This window comes from Psammomys obesus, unplaced genomic scaffold, assembly GCF_907164565.1.
Source record: "Psammomys obesus unplaced genomic scaffold, mPsaObe1.curated_primary_1811, whole genome shotgun sequence".
Taxonomy (NCBI): Eukaryota; Metazoa; Chordata; class Mammalia; order Rodentia; family Muridae; genus Psammomys; species Psammomys obesus.
The window spans coordinates 1-26,127 of NW_026595364.1; the positions used below are offsets into that span (position 1 = coordinate 1).

Consider the following 26,127-nt stretch of genomic DNA (forward strand, 5'->3'; position numbering starts at 1 on the left):
GTGTGTGTGTGTGTGTGTGTGTGTGTGTGTGTGTGTGTGTGTGTGTGAGCATGCATCTGGAAACTGGAGGTCGATCCTTTCCGAAGTGTTTCTCAGTCACTATCTACCTTATCGGTGTGACTCTATGATGTGGGGAGGGTATTGTGTCATGACATACATGCAGGAGTCATGACATACAAGTTTATGGAGTCAAGGCTTTTCTTCCACAATTACATGGACACAGGGGGATCAAACTTAAGTCCTCAGGCTTATACAGCAAGTACTTTTCCCCTTTAAGCCTTCTTGCCAGCCCCACATTATCTTTAGAGTCAGGCTCTCCCTACATCCAGTACTCACCAATTTCCTAGACTGGCTAGCCAACAATCTTGAGATCTGCCTGTCTCAGTCCGTGTTGTACCCAGCTTTTTATTGTTGCTGTTTATATAAATAGGTAATAGAGATCTAAACTCAGGTCTCCAGGATGTTCAGCGTGCACTTTACTGACTTGAACGATCTCTCAGCTTCACAGTAAAGCTGGTATGGGAAAAGATAGAGTAATACAATCTCTAGCTTGTGGAAGACAGAAATGATTTCTGAAATAAAAATGAAAACAACACTGGAGAAGAGGGAGGCCAAGGCTACAGATTTCCATGTTAGCTGACAGTTATCTCCAAGGGTTAATCTCTCATTTGCTCGATGGGCATTTCTCTCTGCTTGCTCCAGAAAGCACCAGACCTTTAGAACTTGAGGCCACCCAGTGGGCACCAGGTACCTATGAGGCCTCCAAGAACAGTTCTGTGTCCCTCCCCGATGCCCACGTGTTCATTTTTGCCTGTCTCCAAGATCCAACAGGGGACCAGCCATTGGTTCTCAGGGCTTTAAAGGCAGAACAGATATTTACTTCTTAACTCTATGGAAATGGTGTGTTTCTTCCTCCTTCCAAAGCTTTCTCCCAGATGATGCCAGCATCTGCTATGGCAGTGCCTTGTCACAAGAATTTTTAGACATGAGCCACTGTGTGCTGCATGAGCTTTCTTTTTTTAAAAAAAAAAATATTTTATTTATTATGTATACAGCATTCTGTTTACATGTACATCTGCAGGGCAGAAGAGGGCACCAGATCTTATAGTAGATGGTTATGAGCCACCATGTGGTTGCTGGGAACTGAACTCAGGACCTCTGGAAGTACAGACAGTAGTCTTAACCTTTGAGCCATCTCTCCAGCCCCCGAGCTTTCTTTCATGTATGTTCTGCTATACTGTTCCAAACACTTTGGTTCAGGATAAAGGGGTCTCCAGTCCCAGAAGTGCTTGCGTTTATGTGTTAGAAAGGAAGGCATTTAAAGCCAATCACTGCCTACCAGAGCCAAATTGACCATATTTTAAAAAAAAACAATGTGAAACCAAAACAGTGTCTCTCATTGTCCCTCACATACCCTCAGACTGTTTCTTCAACAAGAAAAGTTACATTGTATGTGTTTGTGTGTACACGGCTATGTGAGTGCACGTGTGTGCATGTCTGTATAACTTCCATGTAATGGTTGTGTTATTTGTAGAGAACAATTGAAAGAACAGAAAATCATAAATAATAAAATAACACTTAGATGCTTGGTAGCATTAACTACTTAAGTACCAGCCCAATGTATTTTTCTTTAGGACTGATTTTAGATTATTTTAACTTATAATTTATCTGAAAAAAATGGGATTTCCGTATAATAAATCTGTACCTCAGAGAACTCATACTACCACCACGAAAGTCAAAATCACAGTAATTCCTGGAGAGACCGACAGTCGGATGTGGATGACACTGAGCGCTCAGTGTCACAGAATCAACATAGAGTCTCAGAATTATCAATTACAGAAGTGACAGGATAAGTGCCAACAAGGGAAGCAGAAATCACTTCCTTTTTGTGTATATGTGTGTGCATGTTTGTGTCTGTGTGTGGATGATAAGGCTACTTCAACTGTCATCCCTCAGTTACTTCAGTGCTTTTTAGAGACAGGGTCTCTCGCTGACCTGGAAAGCAACAGCTTTGCTAGAACGTTAAATTAATGCCTAGTGAGCCCCATCCCCACCCCCAGGAATACACCTATCTCTGCCTCTCCAGCCCGAAGGCTGTAAACACCGCCATCATGCCTGGCCTCTCTTAGCGCGATACCTAACTCAGGTCCACATGCTAAAAGTCAAGCACTTGACTGAGCTATCTCCCCAGCCCATTTTTCTTTTTTAATGTAGAGCACACTGAATAAGGCCAAGAGGAAAGCTCTTGACTGGCCTGCACCATAATTCATTATGCTTAATTAAAACTGTATAATTGAAGATAACTTTGATATTCAAATACCTTTTCAAAGGTGACATTTGGCAAAGACCAGCTTAGTTTTCTCTGCAAACTCTTAAGTGTGTCCATTACAGATTAGTCCACATAGACGGACCTTGCTTCCCACAGCACTGTGTTAACTGAAATTCAGTCCGGTAGGAGCACAACCACACCACTGTGCGCGCAGTTTGCTCTACTGAGGTCGGAGCTAATGTTTTGTTCAGCATGACACCGTGGGTATGCTTCACTTGGTCCTGACAGTGGCCCAAGGTTTGGTTCAGCAACATGGGAATATGAAAATGAGAATAGACTGTGAGTATCGCTTGATGAGGCGAGGTTGAGGGTGGTTGTCAGCGTTCACAAGTGTGTCCGAATCCTTGTTTGTGTCCCGTTAACTCTCTCACTGCTCCGTTCCACCAGGGCCTGAGCCACCTGCACCAGCACAAGGTGATTCATCGAGATATTAAGGGGCAGAACGTCTTGCTGACTGAAAACGCTGAAGTGAAGCTAGGTATGAGCCACAGCCCCTGAGCCATGGATGTGAGCAGTCCTTTTACAACGTTCATTAAATCTGTCATGGTGGATGAGGGGCCGTTTCCCCAGACGTGAAAGGAAAGTGTTGTCTTTCTCTACTTGAAAGGTTTTTTTCCCAAGTCATCCTGAAGAATGACCTGTGTGGGGATTAGAAGCCTACACTTGAGCACACTGTAGATTTTTTTTCCACTATAATGATTAGAAGTCGCAGGCCTTGACATCACCTCGTGCTCATCAGGACTGTTTGCATCACTTCCGATACGATGGGGTACCGACGGCCCAAGTGTATGGGTTTCATCTTGTGATTCATCAAATATTTACATTTGAAAGTATTTCGAATAATGAAGTCCTGCTAACTTCCCAGAGGCTTGAGTTACACTTCAGTTTACTGTGTCATACTTAGTTAAAATTACTGAGTTATATTTAAATTTCCCCTGGCTCCTGTACAAAGGAGATTCTCAATAGTCCATTTCAGGTGCACCCTGATCGCCCCACTTCGTCCCACAGAATTGGTGGTGAGAAAATCCTTTTCTTTGGCAAATCCATCAGAGCCTGTTCTAGTTGCTTCTGTTACTGTATCCTGACCAAAAAAAAAAAAAAAAAAATTGTTTTTTTTAAAAAGCAACTCACAGGAGGAAGGGTCTGCCTTAGCTCACATTTCCAGATCACAGTTCACTGAGAGAAAGTTCAGGCAGCAAGAACTTGACACATTGAGTCACATTCATAGCTTGGAACAGAGAGAGTGAATGCACATGTCCTTATTTTCCCCACTTTGAGACAGCTCAGGACCCAGATCCAGAGAATGATCTCTGGATGAATGAAGCCACTCACAATGAACCGGGTCTTCCATCCAGACAAACTCTTTCCAATGTGATTCTAGACTGAGCCAGGTTGAGAGTTAAAACTATTATAGAGCCCTTTCACAGAAAACCTGGGAATGCTCTCATTTTATTATCAAGAAAGGATCTGCTGTCAATAGGATTGTGTATTTTCAGAGAGATTTGAACATTTGCCCTTCCCTTTTTTTAAGATATATAATTTCACTGGGTATTGTGGTACGCTCCTTTAGTCCTGGCATTTGAATGGGCAGAGGCAGGCATATCTCTGTGAGTTTGAGGCAAGCTTGATATACAAAGCAAGTTCATGGCAGCCAAGGCTACATAGAGAAATCCTGTCTTAAACAAACAAATATATACATATACATATACATATGCACATACATATACATATACATATAGTCTCATTCTGTTAGCATCTTGGAGCCAAGTGTTCATCACATGAATATTTCCTTTTAAAAATAAGAGCATACATTGTGAAGGCTAAATAGATGCATGTATAAAGACTTGATGGTCTAGCTTCAGAGGACTTCCTGATGCTGTTTAACAAGCACTTGTTAGGAGTATAATGTATGCCACCTCTCTCAAGAGACACTTAGGTATTCTCATGCAAGCATAGTCTTATCTTTTATCAAACCCCTACTTTGCTGGTCTCAATGGAGCCTTGGGATAATCAAATTCAGCAATTTGTGATTTACTCACTGGTGTATCTACTTAATCATGCAATTTAAAAGTATGTATTCATGGTAGAGAAATGGTAGAAGGGACCAGAATGCCATCACTAGAAGAAAAGATAAAGTGTAGAAATGGAAATTTAATGGAAAAATTTTCAGCAGTTAAAAGGAAGAAAACTGTAATATACGTTTCAAGCCGAGTGAACTTTGAGGATGTTGTGTTACATGAAATAAGATGCATTTTGTGTGATTCTGCTCATATATAGGAGTATTCAGTGTCCAGATACAGGGGCAGGAGGATGAGTGGGTAAAGTGTGAGACATAGGTTGTTTTTGCTCAGTGGTATAGCATCTCACTGGTGGAAGATGAAAATGTTCTGGGGATGGATGGCGGTGATGATGATACAATCTTAAGGGCTTTACTGGCACAGAAAATGTGCATAAATCGTGGTTAAAATCTATCCTAATTAAATTTCTATTGCTGTAATAAGACACCATGACCAAAAGGAACTTAGGTTAAAGAAAGGGTTTATTTCATCTTACAACTCTCAGGTCACACTCCCTTAATTGAGCGAAGGCAGGACAAGAACTCAAGGCAAGAACCTGGAAGAAGCAGAATCCATGGAGGAGTGCTGCTTACTGGCTCACTCTATGCTATGCTTAGTTTGCTTTAGTATCCTTCCCATGATCACCTGCCCAGGAGATGGTTCCACCCACAATGGTATAGGTCCATCTAAGAAGAAAATGCCCTACAGACTTGTCTACAGGCGATCTAATAAAAATGTGTTCTTTTTTAATTTATTTATTTATTCACTTTATATCCCAATCTTAGACTCCTCCCTCCTCTCTTCCCAGTAGCGCCCTTCCTCCATCTTCCTCATCCTCCTCCCCTCTCCACCCACCCCAGCTCATCAAATCATATCAGGACTGAGCTCATCCTCTTCCTCTGTAGTCTGGTGAGGCAGTCCCACCAGGGCGAAGTAATCAAAAAGCAAGCAACAAGCAGGAGGAAGTCATCAAAAAGCAGGCAACAGAGTCCATGTCTGAGACAGCCCTCACTCCTCTTACTAGGGAACCCACATGAAGCCTGGGCTGCCCATTGGCTACATCCGTGGGGGGGGGAACCTAGGTCCAGTCCATACATGGTCCTTGGCTGGGCGATTCAGTCTCTACAAAGTCTTCTGAGCCCTGGTTAGTTGGTTCTGTTGGTCTTCCTGTAGAGCTCCTGTCACCTAGGTTTTTCTCTCCTTCCCCCACCTTTTCCACAAGACTCATTACACTTTGCCCAATGTTTTGCTGTGAGTCTAGGCTTCTGTGTCTATCTGCTGCTGGGTGGAGCCTCTCAGAGGACAGCTATGCTAGGTTCCTGTCTCTGAACATAGCAGAGCATCGTTAATAGTGTCAGGGGTTGGCTCTCTCCTATGGGGTGGGTCTCAGGTTGGTCTGGGCATTGGTTGGACATTCCCTCAATCTCTGACCTGAGAAGAGTGCAGGAGGCTGGGGGGCTTGAGGGGGGGGCCACGATAGAGGGCCTGCAGAGAGAAGAGAAACTGTAGGCAGGGGCATCTCTGTGACAAGCTGGAGACCTAAGACAGGTAGGCTTCTGGGAGGATATGAGGGTGACTCTAGCTGAGACTCCTAGTAGCACGATTCATGGAGACTGAAGAGGATACCCTCTAACTAGACAGGATACTAGTGGAGGAAAGAGGAACCCCAGCCCACCCACCAAAACCCCTACCCAGGCTGGCCTCAAACCCATAGAGATCACACTGCCTCTGCCTCCCTGAGCTAGGATAACAGGCGTGCGCCACTGCGCTTGGCTCACGTGTCCTTTCTTTTTAATTTATTTTTTTATTTATTACAAGTTATTCACTTTGTATCCCAGCTGTAGCCCCTTTCCTCGTGCCCTTCTAATCCCGCTCTCTACCCCCCTTCTCCTCCCATGTCCTTCTCCTAGTCCACTGATAGGGGAGGGCCTTCTCCCCTTCCTTCTGACCCTAGCCTATCAGGTCTCATCAGGACTAGCTGCATTGTCTTCCTCAGGGGCCTGGATAGGCTGCTGCCCTCATCCATTGGGGGGAGTGATCAAAGAGCCAGCCACTGAGTTCATGTCAGAGACAGTCCCTGTTCCCTTTAGTAGGGAACCCACTTGGAGACTGAGCTGCCATGGGCTACATCTGTGCAGGGGTTCTGGGTTATCCATGAATGATCCTTGGTTGGAGTATTAGTCTCAAGAAAGACCCCTACTCCTCTTCAGTATCACTGGTTGACAAATCTCAAGGTTATGGTTTAAGTAATATTTGATGTGATGTGGTAAATAGGGCCTATATTATACCTATGCAATTTTTCCATATCAGGACTCAGACAGTCATAAACCACATGGAACCAAATGGATACCACTAACCCCAATACTACTAAAATCAGGTAGTTCTGTGGACATGGGCATTTCCTGTCATATATCTAGCCTGTTTAGGATGAGTTTCATGCCTCTGCCTCTGGCTCAGTTTCAAGATTTGTATCTTTATAGTCCATGTTCTCTAGCTCAGATGCTACACTTCAGTGTCCTCAGATGCTGGATGTTAGCCAGTGCATCCTGATTATATCCCACTAGAGTCACCAAAAGCTCTAAAGTCAGATACTCTCTTCCCCATATGCACTGCATAGCTCTCCTTAGTGATCTCACTGTCCTATTATTAAGCTAGAAGAGGGAAATAGAAAGATCTGGAGAGGACAGGAACTCTACAAGGAGAACAACAGAGCCAAAATACCTGGGCCCAGGGGGGGGCCTGCATGGACCAAACATGGAGAGGACCTAGACTCCTTGTTCAAAGGAAGCCCATAGGCTGCTCAGTGTCCAAATGGGATCCCTAGTAAGAGGTACAGGGGCTGTCCCTGACATGAACGCAGTGGCTGTCTCTCTGATCACCTCCCCCTGGCCGGTGCAGCCTTGCTAGGCCACAGAGGAAGATGATGCAGCCAGTATTGATGAGACCTGATAGGCTAGGGTCAGATAGAAGGGGAGGAGGTCCTCCCCATCAGGGTACTAGGGAAAGGGCATAGGAGGAAAAGACGGAGCATGGGTGGGACTGGGAGGAGATGAGGGAGGGGGCTTCAGAAGGGATACAAAGTGAATAAATTGTAATTAATTAATTTTTCAAAAAATCTCAACCCAAAATTTACCCCGCCTGCATGATGTGCAGGACAAATGTAGAACAGAGATTGAGGGAATGTCCAAAAAAGTGGAGGTGTTTTCTCAACTGAGGTTCCTCTTTATCTATTGTGTCTTGCTGGCAAAATAAATTAGGATAAAATTATAACTTCTATGTTAAATATCTGTTTTACCACATGAGGTAATTTTAGCCTCACAACCAACGTTAGGCTTTAACTGATTCGTTTGTCCTCTCCTCATTAGTGGACTTTGGAGTGAGTGCCCAGCTTGACCGAACAGTGGGCAGGAGGAACACATTCATTGGGACCCCCTATTGGATGGCACCAGAAGTCATTGCCTGTGACGAGAACCCAGACGCTACCTATGATTTCAAGGTATGACTTCTTAGTTGTTCTGTGAAAGCCAGGTCTGGCCTCTTTCCCTCAGTTCTGCAAAGAAGAATTCTCACAGACATTTATGTGTGTTATTTTTGTGACACAAAAGGGGACCTGAAGAGCATCACTTGGGTCTAGGATTGTAAGACACTCAAGTAAGAATTGTCTTAATGAATTCACTCATCACATTTGATTGCCCATTTGCAAAATAATATTGAAATTATTTCCTGTGCTTTGGAATGTTTTTGAATGTACTCTTCCGTCTTATTCTTTTGTTAGTTTGTTTGTTTTGTTTTTTGAGACAGGGTTCTTGTTCCTGGACTTGCTTTGTAGACTAGGATGGACTCAAATTCAGAGATCTGCTTGCCTCTGCCTCTGCCTCCTAAAGTGCTGGGATTACAGGCGTGGGCCAATGTGTCCAGCCTGTCTTATTTTTGAGAAATGGATTAGGTTAATGTTTTTTATTATAGTTTAGTTTTAGCAAAGTATATATTCTTATTTTTACCCTTTTTCGTCTACTAAGTATTTTTTTTACTGACATAAAAATATTCCAACTGTACATATTGAAGAAGTTTCATGAACTACTTTGATATATGCACACATATACAGTATTTAAATTGGGATAAATATATTGATCTGTTAAAGTATCACATTTTTAAGGTAAAAAAAGTTTCAGCGAGCCGGAAGTGATAGCTAAGTTGGTAAAGTTCCCGCCTGATGAGGGTCAGGACCCGAGTCAGTCTTCCAGAAGCCACATAAGAAGCCAGCCATGGTGTTGCAGCCTGGTGATGCCAGCTCTGGACAGCTGGCCTAGCTTCCCTGGCAAATTCCAAGCCACTGACTGACCCAGTCTCAAAACTCCAGGCTCCTGAGAAATAACAGGCAAGACTGACCTCTGCCCTCCCCATGTAGCTGCAAGCATACACCCACGTGGTCACTCACAAAAGCTTGAACATCATTCCTTCTAGCTTTGTGAAGTGGGCAACACACTGTTGTGAACATACTTGGCTACTGCGCAGTAGCACACAGGAGCTCCTGGCCCTTATGCAGCCAGGACACAGCACACACTGATCAACCTGTTTCTTCTACCTCCTGAGTTAATACTCTCTAATAGTCTCATGATATTCTTATGTCAAACCAAAATATAAATATCGGGGAATTCTTTTTATAGTGACAAGGGATCAGCCTCATTTCCACTGGGCTCCCTGTAGCCACTTTGAGGTTTTCTCTCTGAGAAGGATGAAGTTGGATGTAGGGATATGGCTTGGCCTTCTCCTAGTGTGACATGGCAGCTCACAGAAGTTCGGTGTATCCCTTGTCACTTTTACTTGAAGTGCACAACTGAGTTCAAACTGTAGGCTTCTCCTGGCAGTCCTCCCATTATTCAGTCCCTCTAGCCAGTGCTTTAACATGAGTCACAGAGCCCCTCGAGAGCTACAGTGTCTAACGGCAATGCTTTTGCATAACTCCCTGTTGAGAGAAAATAAAGCTGTGGACAGTGAGAGCTAGAGTGCAGAGTGCTCAGGCTACACACTGAGAGACACCGTGTGGGCAAAAGGAGATACTACCTGGGTTTGGTTTGGAACTTCAGGGACTCAAAATTCCACAAAGGGTGTTTGAGGCCAGGTTTTCACAGTTGATGATATTCTCTGAACTTTAACTTGAACGTGCCTCTCCCCACTCCATTCACAACTCTATAATCACTTTTCCCACCCTGTGAAGAAGAGCCTCGTGTGGATTTCTTGTGTCATTTTGCATACAGTTTGGTTATTATTTGATTTGTCTGGTTTGCCTTATAAAATGGCTATGTTAAAAAAAAATGAAAGTAACTAAGAGTCCGAAGTGCCTCTCTAGGAAAAGAATCTACAGGGCTCTTTTTTATTATAGTCTGGTCTTATGCAGTGTTTGCCTGACTTCTATATAAATCTCGTATTTCCCAAACAGAGAGTATATTTGAGGAATTTCTCTTTTAAAGTCCACTTACTACTTCTCCACATCTAGTTACTGTTGAAATCAGGTGATAGCGATAGGAACACTGCAGTCTTTGAGACCCAGTGTCTCAGAGCGCTGATGAAATTAGTCACCTCTTTTGGGAAATGTAGGCTTGACGGTCTTGAAAACATAATAACCACTCCTTCCTTCAAAGTTAGTCCCTCTAATGACCTGACAGCAATCTGTCTAAGAGCAGCTGCTATGTTAAAAATTAATCCCCTGCCAAAATAAATGTCATTTATTTAAACTGCTAATGATCAGCACATTTAAATAATTCCATTTGCAAATCCACCAGAGGATCCGCTACAAAATATATATCCCAGACAAGATATGCATATTTTAATTGGCTGTAAGCAACTCTTCAAACTGTAGTTGTATTTAACAAGTGATAACTAGTCTACATCTATGCCATAGATAATTTGAACCACTTCAAAATATACGAGGAGGGAGCTGGAGGGGTGGCTCAGGGGTTAAGAGCACTTGTTACTTTTATAGAGGACCTAAGGGTTCAAATTCCAGCACCCACATGATGGATCACAACCATTTCTAACTCAAGTTCCAAGGGATCCAGTGTCCTTTTCTGACCTCCAAGGGCACCATGCACATGAGTGGTGGTGCCCAGACATGACGTGCAGCAAAATACCCATACACATCAAATAAATAAATCTAAATTTTAAAATAAGGCAACTGATGGCAGGAAGGAGCAGAGTGTCTAGATTTCCATCCCTGTCTTAATCTTTTAAGTATCATGATGGCTGTATTTATGTGCAGTGTGTGTGTGTTCTGTAGAATAGACAAGACTTTTGTGGCTGACTTGTTTCCAGGAAAGTAACCAGAATAACATTTCCTTTCGACCAACCCAAAGCTTGGAATTGAGTTCAAATCTTGGGCTTCTTTTTCCAGACTATTGCTAATAATTACTATTTAGAAATGATGTGGTACTAATGCATAGAGAATATTTTTAAGAGAATTTGTATTTAAAAAAAAAAATCCTCACAGAGAAAACAGGCTCAACTGTGTCAGTCTTTTAACGTATAGTGTGAACTTGTTTATCAAGATAGTCAACGCATGTAAGTTGTTCACAAGGAAGAAAACTCCATGCCTAGGCTGTGAACTTCGCTGTTCACCTATCATGGGGAAAAGCAGCTTGTCCAAAGTGTGGATGAAAAGGGTGAAGCAGAACAGAAGGCTGCACAGAACATTTATTTTGACCGCTTCATGATTTTACTCTGAACCAAAGAAGATGGTCATCTTTAAAACCTCTCGGTTATTGCATCTTAACCTTGTTTTCAGCTCAGTGTGCCCAGGAATGTGGTCTGTCGTCAGGGGACTGCTTGACAGCAAGTTGACTTGAAGCTCTCTATTCGGCCACTCTGTGTAGTTACTCAATCTCCACTGTGTGTGTGTGGGGGGGGGGGGGGTTTAGCTGAGATCTCTCTGCGTAAACCATTTCCTAGTGGAGCATTCACTGGAGACCTATAAAGCTGAAGGATTTGGTCTGTGTAGGGGACAGCCCATTTGAGCCAACAGGAGTCACAGCCTGAGCAATGACCTGAACCTGTTGGGCTTTCACAGAGATTAAATGTATGCTCCCACCATTTCCAGATGGTTTTGATTGGATAAAACATACTTTGAATAGTATTGGATTCTGTAAACTTCACCAAGAAATCGCTGGCTTTGAAGTGAAGATGAACTGCAGAAGACCATAATTTGGTTTTGTTATGTGATTTATCATTTTTCATTTATTGATTGACTACTATTTGATTTATTTCTGAGATGCTTTTAAAGACTGGTAGAAGTTTCTTTTTTCCAATTCCCTTTAAAATTTTTTTCTTTTTGATGCTGTGTGTGCAGATCTGTGTGTGGGTACGTGCACATGATTGCAGAGGCTTTGGGAGGCCAGAAAAGTGTATCAGATCTTTCTGAGCTAGAGCTATAGGTGGCTGTGAGCTACCTAGTGTGGATGCTAGGAACTGAATTTAGGGTCTCTACAAGAGCAATGCATACTCATAATGACTGAGCCATCTCTCCAGTCCCAGAAGTTTCTTTTGAAAGTGAAAGTAGTTGACTATCCTAAGGACCTCTGTGGGAAAGGACTCTGAAGAGATGCAGTTTTCACTGCAGTCTGCTTTTGTGTGGAGTCTGCTGGGTGCAGGGGAAACTCTCTGACTGCCTGGGAGGAAGCCTGCATTGCGTTTGCCTGGTGTGCTGGCTTTCCCCTGGGAGCCCTTCCTTTATTTTTTTCAGAAATTCTGTCAAAACACTTCAAGCAAAAGGAAAGGTTTCATTTCCCTGATAAGTATGCAGGGCAATAATGAAAGCCTTCCTATTTAATAATAAGCATTCAAAAGATTTGAAATTAATAAAACTGTTCAAAATTCCTAGGCTGTTTAAGATGGCATTTTTAAAACTTACTGTGAATTGTATTTCAGTAGGATAAACTCTGACAGGTATTTTGTAGTCCTAAGCATTTCCTTAACAGAGATACCCACTAAAGAAAGGCCACATATATTGGGATCTGGTTGAAAAAAGACCAAATTCTCTATCCAGTGGACTACTATGCAGACTTAAGTAATGAGGCATAAAGTAGCATGTGTATTTGGTACCCAAATGTGAATACCAAAGTATATTTCTCTTAATATAGTCTTACTCCCTCTCAGCTGATATGGAAACACACACACACGTACTTGCACAGCACATACATGCACACACACACACATACATGCACACACACACTTGCACAGACACAGTGGTGGTGGTGGACAATTTGCAAATAGCCTGGAAAGCGTTGGTGTGCTTGGCCTCTGAGAACTTGGATGACAGATTCTTAGGTCTTTTTTTTTTTTTTTTTCTGTCCCGCTTTGTTGTTTTTGTATCAATAGACATTGCTCGTATAATTAAGCTAGTGAGGTAATAGAAGTCCAAGAAAATTTCTCGTCGCCCACACCCCATGTCTAGTGTGTTCTGGCCTTCGAGCGTGACCTTTGCTGACACACTGTGTCATTCACCTATCCTGTATTAACAGACTTGTCCCACGGAAGAGGCAACTCCTCTGCAGGTGGAGGTATTTCCTCCGGCTGCAAAAAAGTCACTCAGCTACTCCAGTATCCCAGAACAGACTCTACGCAGGCAGGGCCGAAATGTTCCTTTGAACAAGAGGGTCAGCTGAAGATGAGGTGAGCAGCTGCCTAGTGGGAGACTCACTGAGGGCAGGTGCCAGCGAGAACACAATGTGTAGGTTGACACCGAGTGTGGTGGTTCCACTTATAGACGTGGCCTAGTTCCTGTATACTGAGCTCCAAATACGGGTCCTTCTGAATTCACCCAGACAGAAGATGACACCGTGTAGTGCCACCTGGTGGGACCACAGCTGGCCTACTTCCTTCCGATACAGTGCTGATCCTATGGACGGTAAATCTCCCCACAGTTTCCTCTATGACAGACATTAAGTGGAGGTAGGAAGGGCAGGAGGTATCTGTGTTGCCTTTTTTTTTTTCCTCTGTGAAATGGGGTTATCAGTAACAGCAGCTTCCTGGACAACCTCACTGACCCTTACCTTAGTTCCGTTTAGCATGTAAGTAAGAAAAGTGAATGAGGATTTTGAGGAGTTGGAAGTCAGACAAAACCAGTATGAAACTGACCATGCCTCTTCTTCTTACAGTGACTCCGGGGGAGCTATTTAACTTTTCTGGGCCTGTACATAATGTGAATAATCAATTACATATTACAATGTTGTAATACCACAAAGTGGCTTAATACTTATAAAGATACCAGTTAGTATCTGACATGTGGTAAGAGGCGCCATAGGACAGCTTTGTGTTCACATGGCTCATGAAAGTCTGATTTTTTGGCCATTTTTGACCTAAGGAAACCAGCGATTTCATACCATACAACCCAGCTCTCTGTGTGCTGCTTACCTGTAGTTTCCTCCTCTTGAACTAGAACCTGCTTCTCTAAAGTTCCTACCACTAGATTAAGTCAGTCTCTGTAAGGACCACATACGTGCATATGACTTCTTTTTCCCAACTGAAATATGTCAAAAAGAATAGACAAGCCACAAGTGCGTGTTTAGATGGGAGACTATTTTCACAGACTATGTCTGTGAAGCACCATAGAGCTATGATAAAGCCATTGTCTGTCCGTCTAGACCACCACGCTGTCCTGCTTTGGGATGCTTGGGCCATCCCCATTTCTGTTTATCCATAATCTGACATCTGATCACATTCTGCCAGTAGGAGCCCCACAGAGGGAGGCGACAGAAATGCAGGAAGACAGGCATGTCCTGCCTGTTTCCTCTCGGTGCCCTGTCTCTGCCAGGCCTGCCTTATGCCACTGGGCTGTGTGGCTCATTGGCCGCTTACCTAGCCCGGGTATTACTGACTGAGCTGCCAATTGCTAATAACTGACCCCAGAGTCTATCTGCACCTTAATTGTTAAATGCCTGCTATGTGCACTGTGCCGTGTTAGGGACTAAGAACGTATGAACTTATCGAATGCTTATATCAACCCTGCAAGCTATGCATTCTCTTTGCATGGCAGTTGAGGACTTGGTCTGCAGGCTGTTGCTGGCTTGGTCTTGTCACCAAGTTACCAGCTGTGTCTGAGCTCAGAGTCAGAGCTGGGTCTCTGGCTACAGTGAAGCACACTAGGTTCTGGCAATGCTGTTCCTCATCTAGAGTGGCAGTTTTAGCCTAGTGATGCCTCTCTCCCACTGAGCTGGGCAGCCCAGTGAGAAAGAATGTTCTTTTGTTTTGTGCAAGGTACTGTGTACCAACTGTCCCCAGGCCCCAGCCAGAAGCTGTACGTTGTGCCTGCCTTCTGAGAGGCACCAGAATTTGTCTCTGTTCTGTTTGTAATGTGAGCAGGGATGGGCTGTTAATCATGCTGCAAGCCAGGCGGCACAGCACTGCTGAAATAATGAATTGCCAAACTCCTGCCAGAGTGAGTCACAGGGTGGCCACGAAGGAAACGATGTCTGCCTTCCTCTCCTCCCATGTCTTTCCCTCCTCCCTGCTCATCTCCCGTCATCCATCTTGCCAGCAGTAATGGGAGCGTTTTTCTCCTTTAAGTTCTGAAGTGTGTTTGGGATTTACTAATGAATCTAAAGGTTAAACAAGGTCTGTCAGGGACGTTCATAGCTTTCCAACACACAGCAGAGCTTACAAGCAGCTTTGGCTACATACAACCAAGAATTGAAGAACACAAACATTTCTTTTTGGAAAATGGGATAACTCCAGTCCAAAATGAACCTGACAATAATGTAAAATAAAGACTTCAAAAAGCAAGAGTCACATGACCGCCTTGGTCATATGATGAGACAAGGATGCACAGGTTGTTTGGGTGGTATGGTGGGGCCTCTGGTTTAAGCTGCTGTTTTCAGGAAGGCTAACCAAGAGAGGCGTCTCTTCTTTACTCACCATTCCTGCTTCCTATGGTACAGTTCCAGGAACGCCTAGCAGGTGAGACTTCCCATTCCCCTGTTGACACACTATGCCTCTTCACGTGTTCTCCTACTATTGCTGTGTATGTACATACATACACACACTACATGTACTTACATGGACATACACACATGTATGCATGCATACACATGAACACATGTACACAGACATATACATACAAAAAACGTGCACATATATCTTTACACATATCAACATACACATAGACACATGCACGGACACACGCACACACACACACACACACACACACACACGATTATTTGCAAGTACCTTTGGCTGGAGGCATTCTTACTCCATCACCAGAAGTCTAGAGCCATGCAGTCCTGAGCTGATATGAGGGAGCATGACTAGCCTCAGAAACTCTGCCTCCTACCTTTCTGCCCTGGCATCCTTCATCAGTTGGCGTATTGCCTCGGGTTGCAAGATGGATGGCATAACTCCAGACACCATGTTTTTATTCAAGGCACTAAGAAGTTGAAAGGAGTTTCCAAGACACCAGCTGTGTTAGCTCCCTATTTTGGGAAAAGCACAAGCGCCCAGGGCTGTTTCTGTATGTCTCATTGGCTGTAGCTCTGCTCACAAATCTAACTCACTGCTGAGGTGCCAGGAGAAGCAGCTATGGGCTACCCTGTAATGGAGGTAGCCGTGAGAGTGGGGTCAAAATTGCTTTCAGGTTAACCCACAAATGGTGTCTGCCACAACTGCATGGAGGGAAACCATGACAACCAAACGGTCAGGCCAAGGAACCCTAACCCAGCAGCACAGGCAAAGAAAATCCATATGCTTGCGTCCCGCTGTGCACCAGATTTTGTGCTAGGCAGCGTTCCTGAGAACATGCATGCCACCGGCACCTCCTGTGCCATTGAAAAGCTAAGCTGGGCAGCATTCTGCCAGTCACTAAATTAGGAACCCGGGACTGAATCTGGCTCTATCTGCTTTGAAAGCCTGTTCTCTCTACCAACCTACGTTTCCTGTAGGATGCCAAGGCTGGTTTTGTAACCTAGGAATGGGAACCTCACTGAATCTCAGCACCTTTGTTCTTCCAACAATCCTCAGTCACCTGTTGACAAAGTAAGAATCAGCAGCAGCTGTTTATGGGTTGCTAACTTAAGATAAAGATGAGTACTCAAGACCTGGCATTGTGACAAGAGTCAAAGGAGAAATGGCCATGGCAGTGGGACACCAGCTCCATTTAATACATGGAGCCTGGCTTCTCTGTGATCTGTGTAGATGGCAGACAGCCTGAACCATTTGCTTCTAGCTCTCATGTGCCTTCTCCTTGTTTGTTCATTCGGCACGTCCATAGTAAGGGCCTACTATGTACTGTTCAGTCAACAAAACAAAGATCTAGGATACAAGGCCTTATATTACCCCCTCCATATTCTTATTCTTGTTCTTATTTTCTCTATGTGTCTCCCTCTCCCTTCTTCTCCCTCCCTCTCCCTGTCTTTCTCCTTATCTCCTATTCTCTCTCTCTCTCTCTCTCTCTCTCTCTCTCTCTCTCTCTCTCTCTCCTACCCCGAGTGTGTGTGTACTGAGACAAACGGTATAAAGAATAGACACAGAATTCTGTAAGCTAGCGATGTACCAATAGACAGCATGGTGAGGGTAATCACCTGTGTGAGCGACTAGCATGAGGAATAGTGGTTGGACCAGCGTAGGGAATCTTCTGGGTTCCAGACTTCTTAGAGAAGAGGAGACGGGAGGGGAAAACTTGCACATCCCTGGGGAACCTGTCCTCTTTGTTACCTCTCCTTCCATGTAGGGAAGTTTGAACAGAAACTCAGAGGCAGAAGTGAGCCTGGCTGTGTTGAGCATTTTATCTCCAGCTAAAGCCTGGCCTGGAGCCCTCTCAGTTGAGGCCATCATTTCCTTTCAAATGTGTGAACTGTCACACCAGCTCAAAGCTTACTGAGCCTGAAGGCCATTTCGGTCCACCCCTGCCATGGCAGTTAACAGCCAAGAGCCTGACTTCCTCATTCAGACTACAGAAATGCTCCATTCCTAGGCTATTGGGAACCTGCTAGAGGAAATATCAAGTCCAGAGGACACTGGAGTGTTATCAAAACAGTACAGGGACCTTTGATGCTGAACCTCCACTTCCAGGCTCTTTTCCCTGTTTCCTGCATGACACCTCCCACACAGAGAATGACTCGACTATCTTTGTCTGCCAGCCTGAAAACCCAGGTACAAGAGAGCTGTGTTCTTATCTTTGTCGAGCTGCACTCCTGTGGCAACAGTAGCAGGTGAGCCTGGCACTCGCTTAGCAAAGCCAGGAGACACAAGAAACAGTCGTCTCCTGGGATGTACACACACTGGGAGTGGGAGTGGTCTATGGGGCTTTGGAGGGAATCCAGAAAGACAGCAGAGAGAGAACAACATTCCCTGTGCTGTTGGGGCTTGGCATCTAAGCACAGTGCCTTACTCTGCCCATCACTACCCACTCAAAGTGATTGCACCCTGGTGAGAGCCTAGTCACCCTGGCTATCCCTTTGTAAATTGGAAGGAATTCTGCTCAAATACTGAAAACCCTGGCCGTCATTCACAGGCTCCTGAGAAGTTTAGTTCTAGGAAATAACTCAGCATGTATACCATGGCTCCCTTCCTTTTACACCTTTTCACCACCCCCTCCCCTTCTTGTGCCCTTGACATCTGCTTGATGGAAATAGCGAGGAAGCTTCACTTTGATATCTATAATTTGAGCATGGTCCAAGGAGGATGCTGACTAATGTGCATGAAATCCCTAAGATGTGAGAATGTGATGGATGATGCTATCCAAATGCAGGTCACTGAACCAGACTCATTCCGTTTTCTTACCCATCATGCAGAGGGAGAAGAGCAAGCATTCTTCCGAGCTCACCTCACTAGTCTCCTCCTCATCTTGATGATTCCGGCTATGCCGTGCTTACAGACCAACACACCCGGATAGAGTGTGGAAAAACATTCATGTTCTTAGACGTGGGAATTCCTCTGGTAAAGAGGGAAGAACTGGCCTGGAAATCTCCAGTTATAGCATGAAAATCAGTCCAAAGCTAAGGAGGCATGTTAGGACTTAAAGGCTGCTTCTCCATGGCAGTTTATAAAAAAGCTAGAGAACATTTGGTTCCCCGGGCTGAAACACACGTGCACACCCCATCTTCATGCTATCAAAGTAAGGAACATATTGTTGTGCATTAAACACAGTTGAATGTGACTAATACCTACTAAATGTTCTGCCACTTCTAACTATTGGTATTTATTCAGAAGACATAAAAGCTTGTGTCCAAGACCTAGACATTAAGGTATGCAACTGTTTCATATAGAGTAGCCCAAACTGGAGACACTCCAAATATCTGCCAGCAAGAGAGATCAAACTCCATTTTATCCACTTGGTAAGAATACTAGTAAATGACAAAAAGGTAGGAGGCACCAAGATATGGTTCGACAAGCAGAGCCTTCAAACACTTTGAAACAAACAGCTGTCTTCCTTTTCTGTAAAAAATGGAGGAGGTGAAGCCATCTACAGTGACAGAGAACAGATGGGTAAGTCACCTAGAGAGTGGGAAGAAGGATGGGGAAGAAAGAGGAAGCTACATGGGGGAGAGTGCCGTCTTCTGGAGGTGATGTTTGCTGCCTTGATGGTGGTGGCGTCACAGGAGTGACGTGCCTCGTCAAATGGTGTACTTCGTACGTGTGTCATTTACTGCGTAACAGCCGCAGCCCAATAAAAATCAGTAAAAGAGAATAAACTGCACATGATGGGGACTGTTGAGGAGAAGAGGGGACTGACAAGAGAGAGGAGGAAAAGTATGTGCTAGGCCGATGCAGTGATGGCGTCATGAAACCCACTCTTCTACACAAGTTAAAAAAAAAAAAAAAAAAAAGATTGAAAACAGCAAAATTTCACATGGTTCGACTGACACATAAATCTCAGTAATAAATTAAAATTTTAAAACCTCATATATATTTTTTATGCATTGATTGGAAACGTATAATATGCCAGACAGCTAGAAAAATTTGCGCACTGAAATGTGTACGTGACTTCTCTGGCTTTGCTGCTGGATGGGAGAAACAGGGTTTGTAAACAGACAATGGATTTACTTTCCCCACAGGCAGTTCTGAAGTAATTACCAGGTTTAACCAAATTGTCCTCTGTCGATTGAGTTTTATGTGTGTATCTGTGCTTTCTTGTCTTGCAGAGTGACTTGTGGTCCTTGGGAATCACCGCCATCGAGATGGCAGAAGGTGCTCCCCGTAAGTTCCTTCCTCTGGGGTAAAATCTGCTGCTGGCTGGTTCTGCAGGTCCTGCGGGCTCCTTGCCAGGGCTGTGGTTGGCCTACTTCTGCTACACTGAGCCCGGCATGGGTCTGATGTGGCATATTTAGAAAGCAGAGACAGCTTAAATCACCCAGGAATCTATTCATTTCTGAGCAGTGTGCGGATCTGTGTTTTGCTAGGAAAGAAGAGAGTGAATCTGGGGTGAGTCTTTTTTGCTTTGCCCGCTTAGGGAGTGGCTCATTCTGGAGGTACTCCATCTCACACAGAACTCAGGGCGATCACAAACAAGGTCTGCTCTCATGTCCAAAACTTAACTCCAAAGCTAAATTCCCAGGTGTATCTCTCACAAATACCTGAACTCAGAGGGTTCCCGCTTCTGGAAATACTACTATTTATGGTTTTAAATATCCCTGCCCTTACTGGAGCTGTGTCCCAGATGCTGGCAATCTTGACAACTTCCCAAGTGCCCTGGGACTTTGAGTACTAGGACCAAAGAACACCTCAGGCAACTGCTGTGGTGGCCTGGGAGACAGACAGGACCTCAAAGACCTCCCTGACTGAGCCTTCATCTCCCCATCAGTGCCAACCTCAGGAGAGACACCAAGTCGCAGCCTCTCCTGAAAGACAGGATTCACTTTGCAGGCAGCTGTGATTCAAGCAACACCCACGCTGACTCTGAAGGGACTGCAGCACAGTCTGGGGCCCCCCCTTCCCTCCTGCACCCAGGGCTAGAACTGCATAACAATGGCCTGACTCCCCACCTTTCCTGGACCCTTCTCCTATCTCCCTTTACACAGAATTTGCCCCAGTAATGTCTCTGCGTGTGCATTCTCACACCTTCACCCCTTCTCAGCTATTCCTCACAGGACTAGGACTGAAAACAAACAAACAAACAACAACAACAAAAAAACCCTTCACCTTCAGGACAGTTCATTCTTAGACTTAGGACTCTCTGCCTTTAAGCCATTGCTGCCTGCTTATTTTTCTTAAGTTTCTGGAATACTGTCTGCAGCTTGATTGACTCAGACTGTTTGTTGACAAAATTTCCTTTGTTCACAATGACATTTTCGAGTCAGAAAATTCAGATACCACAGTCTTAAAGCTGTGTTATCACCCTGAGTGGTAGACAAGACTAAAAATACCCTCTACCCACAGAATCCTCTGGCATTGAGGGAGCTTATATTCTCAATCTTGGTTTAAAAAAAGAGAACCCAACAACTGTATTCTCACTGTTAGAAAGTAAGCTAATAAGCTGAATTGGTTGAAATAAGAACACAGACTGTGTTCATGATAAACAATTACATCATGTTTATAAGCTGACTTCATCCCCTGGTCATCCTGGGGCCGGAGAATTTACAAACAAAGCACATCATGCAACCTGAAAAGCTACTAGGAACATTGGGGAACAGAATGGTGTTCTGGCAGAGTACTGGAAAGTCATAGGGAACAGTGTTCAACTGAGCCTCCTGGGGGAAGACAGCTACGTTGGCCGAATGTTCAGGTGCCACATATTGTGGCTTAGGCTTTTGTTTAAAAAAACAAACAAACAAACAACAACAAAACTCAGCCACTCCAATCTCGCTCTCATCTGCTGCTGTATATTTTGAGGGACAGATGGCTACTTACAGCAAAGATGGCTAGATGTTGACCCTTTACCTTATTTTCCTTACGAAGTAAAGGTGCGGTCCTTAGGAATGTTAGTATCTGAAGTGTGTGCTTCGTGAGATCTGTCTAATTAGACATCAGCTCTTTGATTGTTTGCCAAATGAAAGCACCCAGGTCCTCCAACCCCTTGCTCGAAAGTGCCTTATGGACATGTACACACTTTGCCCAGCCAGGGTGGTACTGTGGTTGGCCTCTGATTGGATCTGGTCCTTGTTTTTGGTCTCCTGCAGCCCTCTGTGACATGCATCCCATGAGAGCCCTCTTCCTCATCCCCCGGAACCCTGCGCCCCGCCTCAAGTCCAAGAAGTGGTAAGTTCACCCTTCAGTATTTTGTAGATCTTGGTGAAGTTTTTTTTGTTGTTGTTTTTGTTTTTTTCTGTGATCTTTCTTTTCATTTGTCTTTCATTTTTGTGTGTATGTATGAACATGTGTCTATAGGTACACGTGTGTGCTGGTACACAAAGGCCTTGGGTTGACCTTGGTGGTTGTTCATGGTTGCTCTTCTACCTTACATTTATAGACAGGGTGTTTTATTAAACCTGGACCTCACCAATGTGTCTGGCTAGCCAGTGCGCCCCAGCAATCCTCCTGTCTCAGTTTCCGGAGCGCGAGGATTACAGGCACATGATCCTACCACACCATGCCTGGCTCTCTTTCTGTGTGAATTCTGGGGGTCTGAACTCAGGACCTCATGCTTGCGCGACAAGCACCGAACTGACTGAGCCCTCTGCCCAGCCTCTCTGCGATCTTCTTATGAATTACCTCTGATCCCTAGGTCCTTCTGGCTAGATTTTTTTAAATGCATTCCACTTGGTAGGTGACAGTCTCATCATGCTCTCGCAGCTTTCTTACCTGCTGTCTGTCCAGCAAGTTGTCAAACCTATCCTCAAGGCAAAGAACTATTAGCCAAAATGGAGCCTGAGTAATGGCATGAAAATGCTGTGATTTGGGGCTGGAGAGATGGCTCAGAGGTTCAGAGCACTGGCTGTTCTTCCAAAGGTCTTGAGTTCAATTCCCAGCAACCACATAGTGGCTTATAAACATCTATAATGAAATTGGTGCCCTCTTCTGCATGCAGGCATACATGCAGGCAGAATACTGTATTGAGAGAGAGAGAGAGAGAGAGAGAGAGAGAGAGAGAGAGAGAGAAGAAAGAGAAAGGAAGGAAGGAAGGAAGGAGAAAGAAAGAAAGAAAGAAAGAAAGAAAGAAAGAAAGAAAGAAAGAAAGAAAGAAAGAAAGAAAATACCATAGTTTATGACTGCAGGGCTGTGTTTTCCTGACAACATGGCTCGTTTCTTTGAAGATGGTGATGATTTGGAGTCAGCTGGTTAGATTGGCTGCCTTCTGTTCCTCAAGACAGTGGTTCCCTGTGCGCCCACACAGACCTGCTAATGGTCCATGTGATGTCTCTGGCATGGGTAATTGTGGTTCTTTGTGTTTTTTTCAGTCCCTTTTTCTTTATGTCAGGGCATGCTGGTTTTCTATTTTGGTACAATGGTATAACCTTTGTTCTTAAAAAGCTTACCCTGACCAAAAAATGGCAACTTGTTCTGAAGAGAGCTACTACATGAGAGTAGGGCAAGTTGGGAATGTGGATGGTGAACAATGAGGTGGGTCTGGAAGTGTGGTCCTCGGTTTGTGCCCAATGCTGCCTGTCACTTCTATCTGTACTTATATCATGGTCTTTTATGTCTTACTTTTCTGTAACAAATCCAGTGCTTCCCCTCCCCTGCTGCAGAGTGGCAAGAAGTGGCATGGCCTCCTGATAGTCTTACATCTCTGGTTCCTCTTGCATTGGAGACAATTCCTAGCAGCCTGTGACCTCCTACTATTTTTTCCTTTAGACACGAGTCCTGTCCTGTTCAACTGAAAAGGAACAAGTCATTTGTCCCTTTTCATATGACTTAAGGCTTAGGCCCTTGACTGGCGTCCTCCTGTTTCCCACCCACAGGCACACGCCCACCACACAGAGCAGGTTTAATTAGTCCCAATCAGCTGGTAATGACATAGCAACCCTGGCTAAACAGAGGAAAGGCACACAGAGAGGGGCAGGGAACAGAAAAGCCACAAGTAATGGCAGTCTCTAAGTTGCCAGACCTGCAAGGGGAGTGTGAGTTGCTATTGGCAACTGGGAGGCAAAGCCTCCCCTGCTTGCCTTCCTCTCAGAGGGTCACTGTGGTACCAGACGTGTTCTCTCCCCAGCAACAGCCTCTCATTGGGCACCGTGGAGCATGTGGTGGCAGAGCGCAGGGGGGCCTTTCCTCACTCTTCTTCTGAGAGTCCTCCTGTCTCCTCCCTGGATCTGACTCCCGGGGAGAGGGGCCCCCTCAGTTCCCTCCCCTGGAAGCAACAATGATTCTGCAAAGCCTGCTGACTGTCAGATTTCTGCTTGTAATGTGCCAAGTTTCCCAGGGGGGCCTGCTGTATGCTGTGGGCCTCACTTCCTGTCGCTACATCGCCTCCTCTCCCTTCGCTGTTCTGGGGAGGTATTTTAAGCTTTTCCATGGAGGAACAAGCTGGCCATCCACAGGCCTGTGTCACCCCATGGGCTGCAATGGCCAGGTTATCATTTCTCTGACAAAACACTTGACAAAGGCAACTTCAGAGAGGAGGATTTCCTTTAGCTCACGGTTAGAGAAGGGATACCGTCCATCATGGCAGAGAAACTGAGGCATCGGGGTTGGGGGTGCGGGGATTACACTGTGTCCAAAATCAAGAAACAGAGGAATAAGTGCTGATAGTCAGCTGTTTTTGTCCTCATTCCTTTATATTCAAAGACTCCAATCCCTGCCTGGCACTGCCCACATTCAGGATAGATTTTCCCTCCTAAGTTGAACCCAGCACCTGGTCACACCCTCACTAACACGCTCACAGGTGTGTCTCTTAGGTGATTCTAAATCCGGTCAGGTTGGCAATGGAGACCAGCCATCGCAAGTCCATTCCTTGTCAACCTGGCCCTCAAACATATCACTTTAAACTACCAAATCCCACCCCTGGGCCTCAAAGGCTCGTGATTGCCTCATGATGCAAAGTGTACTTAGTTCCTCTGTGAGAGTCCCCTAAATCTTAACAGTTTGAAATCGAATTGCTTAAAAACCCAAAGCCCTTTATGATACTCAAGATATCTCATAATTGTGGGAACCTGTAAAATTAAAAGCCAACTCATGTATGTTCAATATACAGTAGCACAAAATAGGCATTTTCATTCAAGAGGGAGGAATATGGGCAGAGCAAGGAAAGACAGGACAAAAGTTGGGTTTGAACCTAGCATGGGAGACACAAGATCCTGCAATTCCATTTTGGGCTTCTAAGGCTCCTGGTGGTGTCGCCTGGTCTCCTCTGGCCTTGCCGCTCCTGCTGTGCCTACAGCCTCTCTTAGGATGCCTCCACACCCTGCCTACATGTTTCCTCTGTGGACAGCCCCTGATCCTGGCATCTCTAATACCCTCAATTCTCCATTGCAAGGAGGCTTCTCTACAGCCTTCTGCCGGGGCTTATTGGGGTTTCTTGAGGAGAACAGGTCTTTGCCATCCATTGCCTGACCTCAATAGCCTTCAAAAGTCTTGCTCCAAGACCTCACTGTCCACAGTGAGCTGGGTCCTCCCACATCAATAGTTAATCAAGAAAATGCAAGCCAATCTGATAGAGGAGCATTTTTTTCCAACTGCAGAGAGCTCTTTCCAGATGACCCCAGCTTGTGTCAAGTTGACAAAAAAAAACTAGCTAGCGCACACCCTCAACCTTCACTGTTTTCCCAGCGCCATGCCTGCTGTCAGGCACTTCTGTTTTGAGAAAAGATAAAGGCAGGGGTGTGTGTGTGTGTGCGTGTGTGTGTGTGTGTGTGTGTGTGTGTGTGTGCTCATTCTAAATAAAATAAATAATGACATAAAGTAAATATCACAAAATATTTGAAATATATTGAATTTGCTAGTTTGTACTGACTGTGAACTTCATCAAATTCAAAACCCAAACTGGAATAGAAGCTTTTAAAATTAACCTTTTGTGTTCAGTTTCCCCAACTCAAATACATCTACAGCAATTCCCTTAAGGAATGTTTTGCAGTCATCTGCTATATAGCAAAATTTTTGGTTAGTAATAGACTCCATGTATGACAGTGATGCCTTAAGACTGGACCCCTTACTGCCTCTGTCTGACTTCTGTGTTGCAGTCCTTAGGAAAGGCTTTTCTCTCCCTTGAGTCTAGTGATGATCAGAGAATGGTCGTGTCCCCATTCATGCCAGCACTAATCACAGGAGGCATTTTAAAGGAATTAACTTGTTTAATTGATGTAGCAGTGTTTTGTTGCAGGTACTGGGCACGTCTGTATGTGTAGCCAGGGAAATGGACACAGAAAAGTCATTTGCCCTGAGCCACACAAGTGATGAAGCCCAAGGCAGAGAATGGGGGTAGTTGTGAGAACTAGCACAGATTTTCAGGGCCAAATTTTTCTTTAAAGATGTGATGCCTACTCAAGGCATCTGCCCCTCCTGATCACAAAGGCTAGTGTAACCAACTCCAGTGTATAAGCGGGTAACTGTGGAACTTCGGACTATGAGCACCAAACATGGCCATTCCCTCCCCATCCAACTCCTGGCAAGGCTACATCACTAACCTTCCTGAAAGTCGTTACCTTTTTCATTCTAAGAGACAGAACTGAGTTACCAGCAGTACCACAAATTCACTTTGAACCCACTGAAACACCGAGTAGATACTCAACCTCCGTGAAGTACTTTCACTTGTAATTAAATGTGCAATTAAACATATTGATCCCTTGGCCACACTGACTTAGAAAGTAAGTGAACACATCTTTGAAGACATGGGAATTGTGTGTGTGTGTGTGTGTGTGTGTGTGTGTGTGTGTGTGTGTGTGT

At 44.7% G+C, this 26,127-nt stretch overlaps 1 protein-coding gene across 1 annotated transcript; it reads left to right on the forward strand.

Annotated features, from left to right (window-relative positions):
* Positions 1-2,716: 2,716 nt before the first annotated feature.
* Positions 2,717-21,568, forward strand: LOC129685722 (traf2 and NCK-interacting protein kinase-like; the record flags this gene model as incomplete). Its single annotated transcript, XM_055619234.1, has 4 exons — positions 2,717-2,807; positions 7,752-7,882; positions 19,512-19,566; positions 21,486-21,568. Coding segments are annotated over 4 exons (360 nt in total), but the record flags the coding sequence as incomplete, so codon positions are not given.
* Between the last annotated feature and the right edge of the window lie 4,559 nt (positions 21,569-26,127).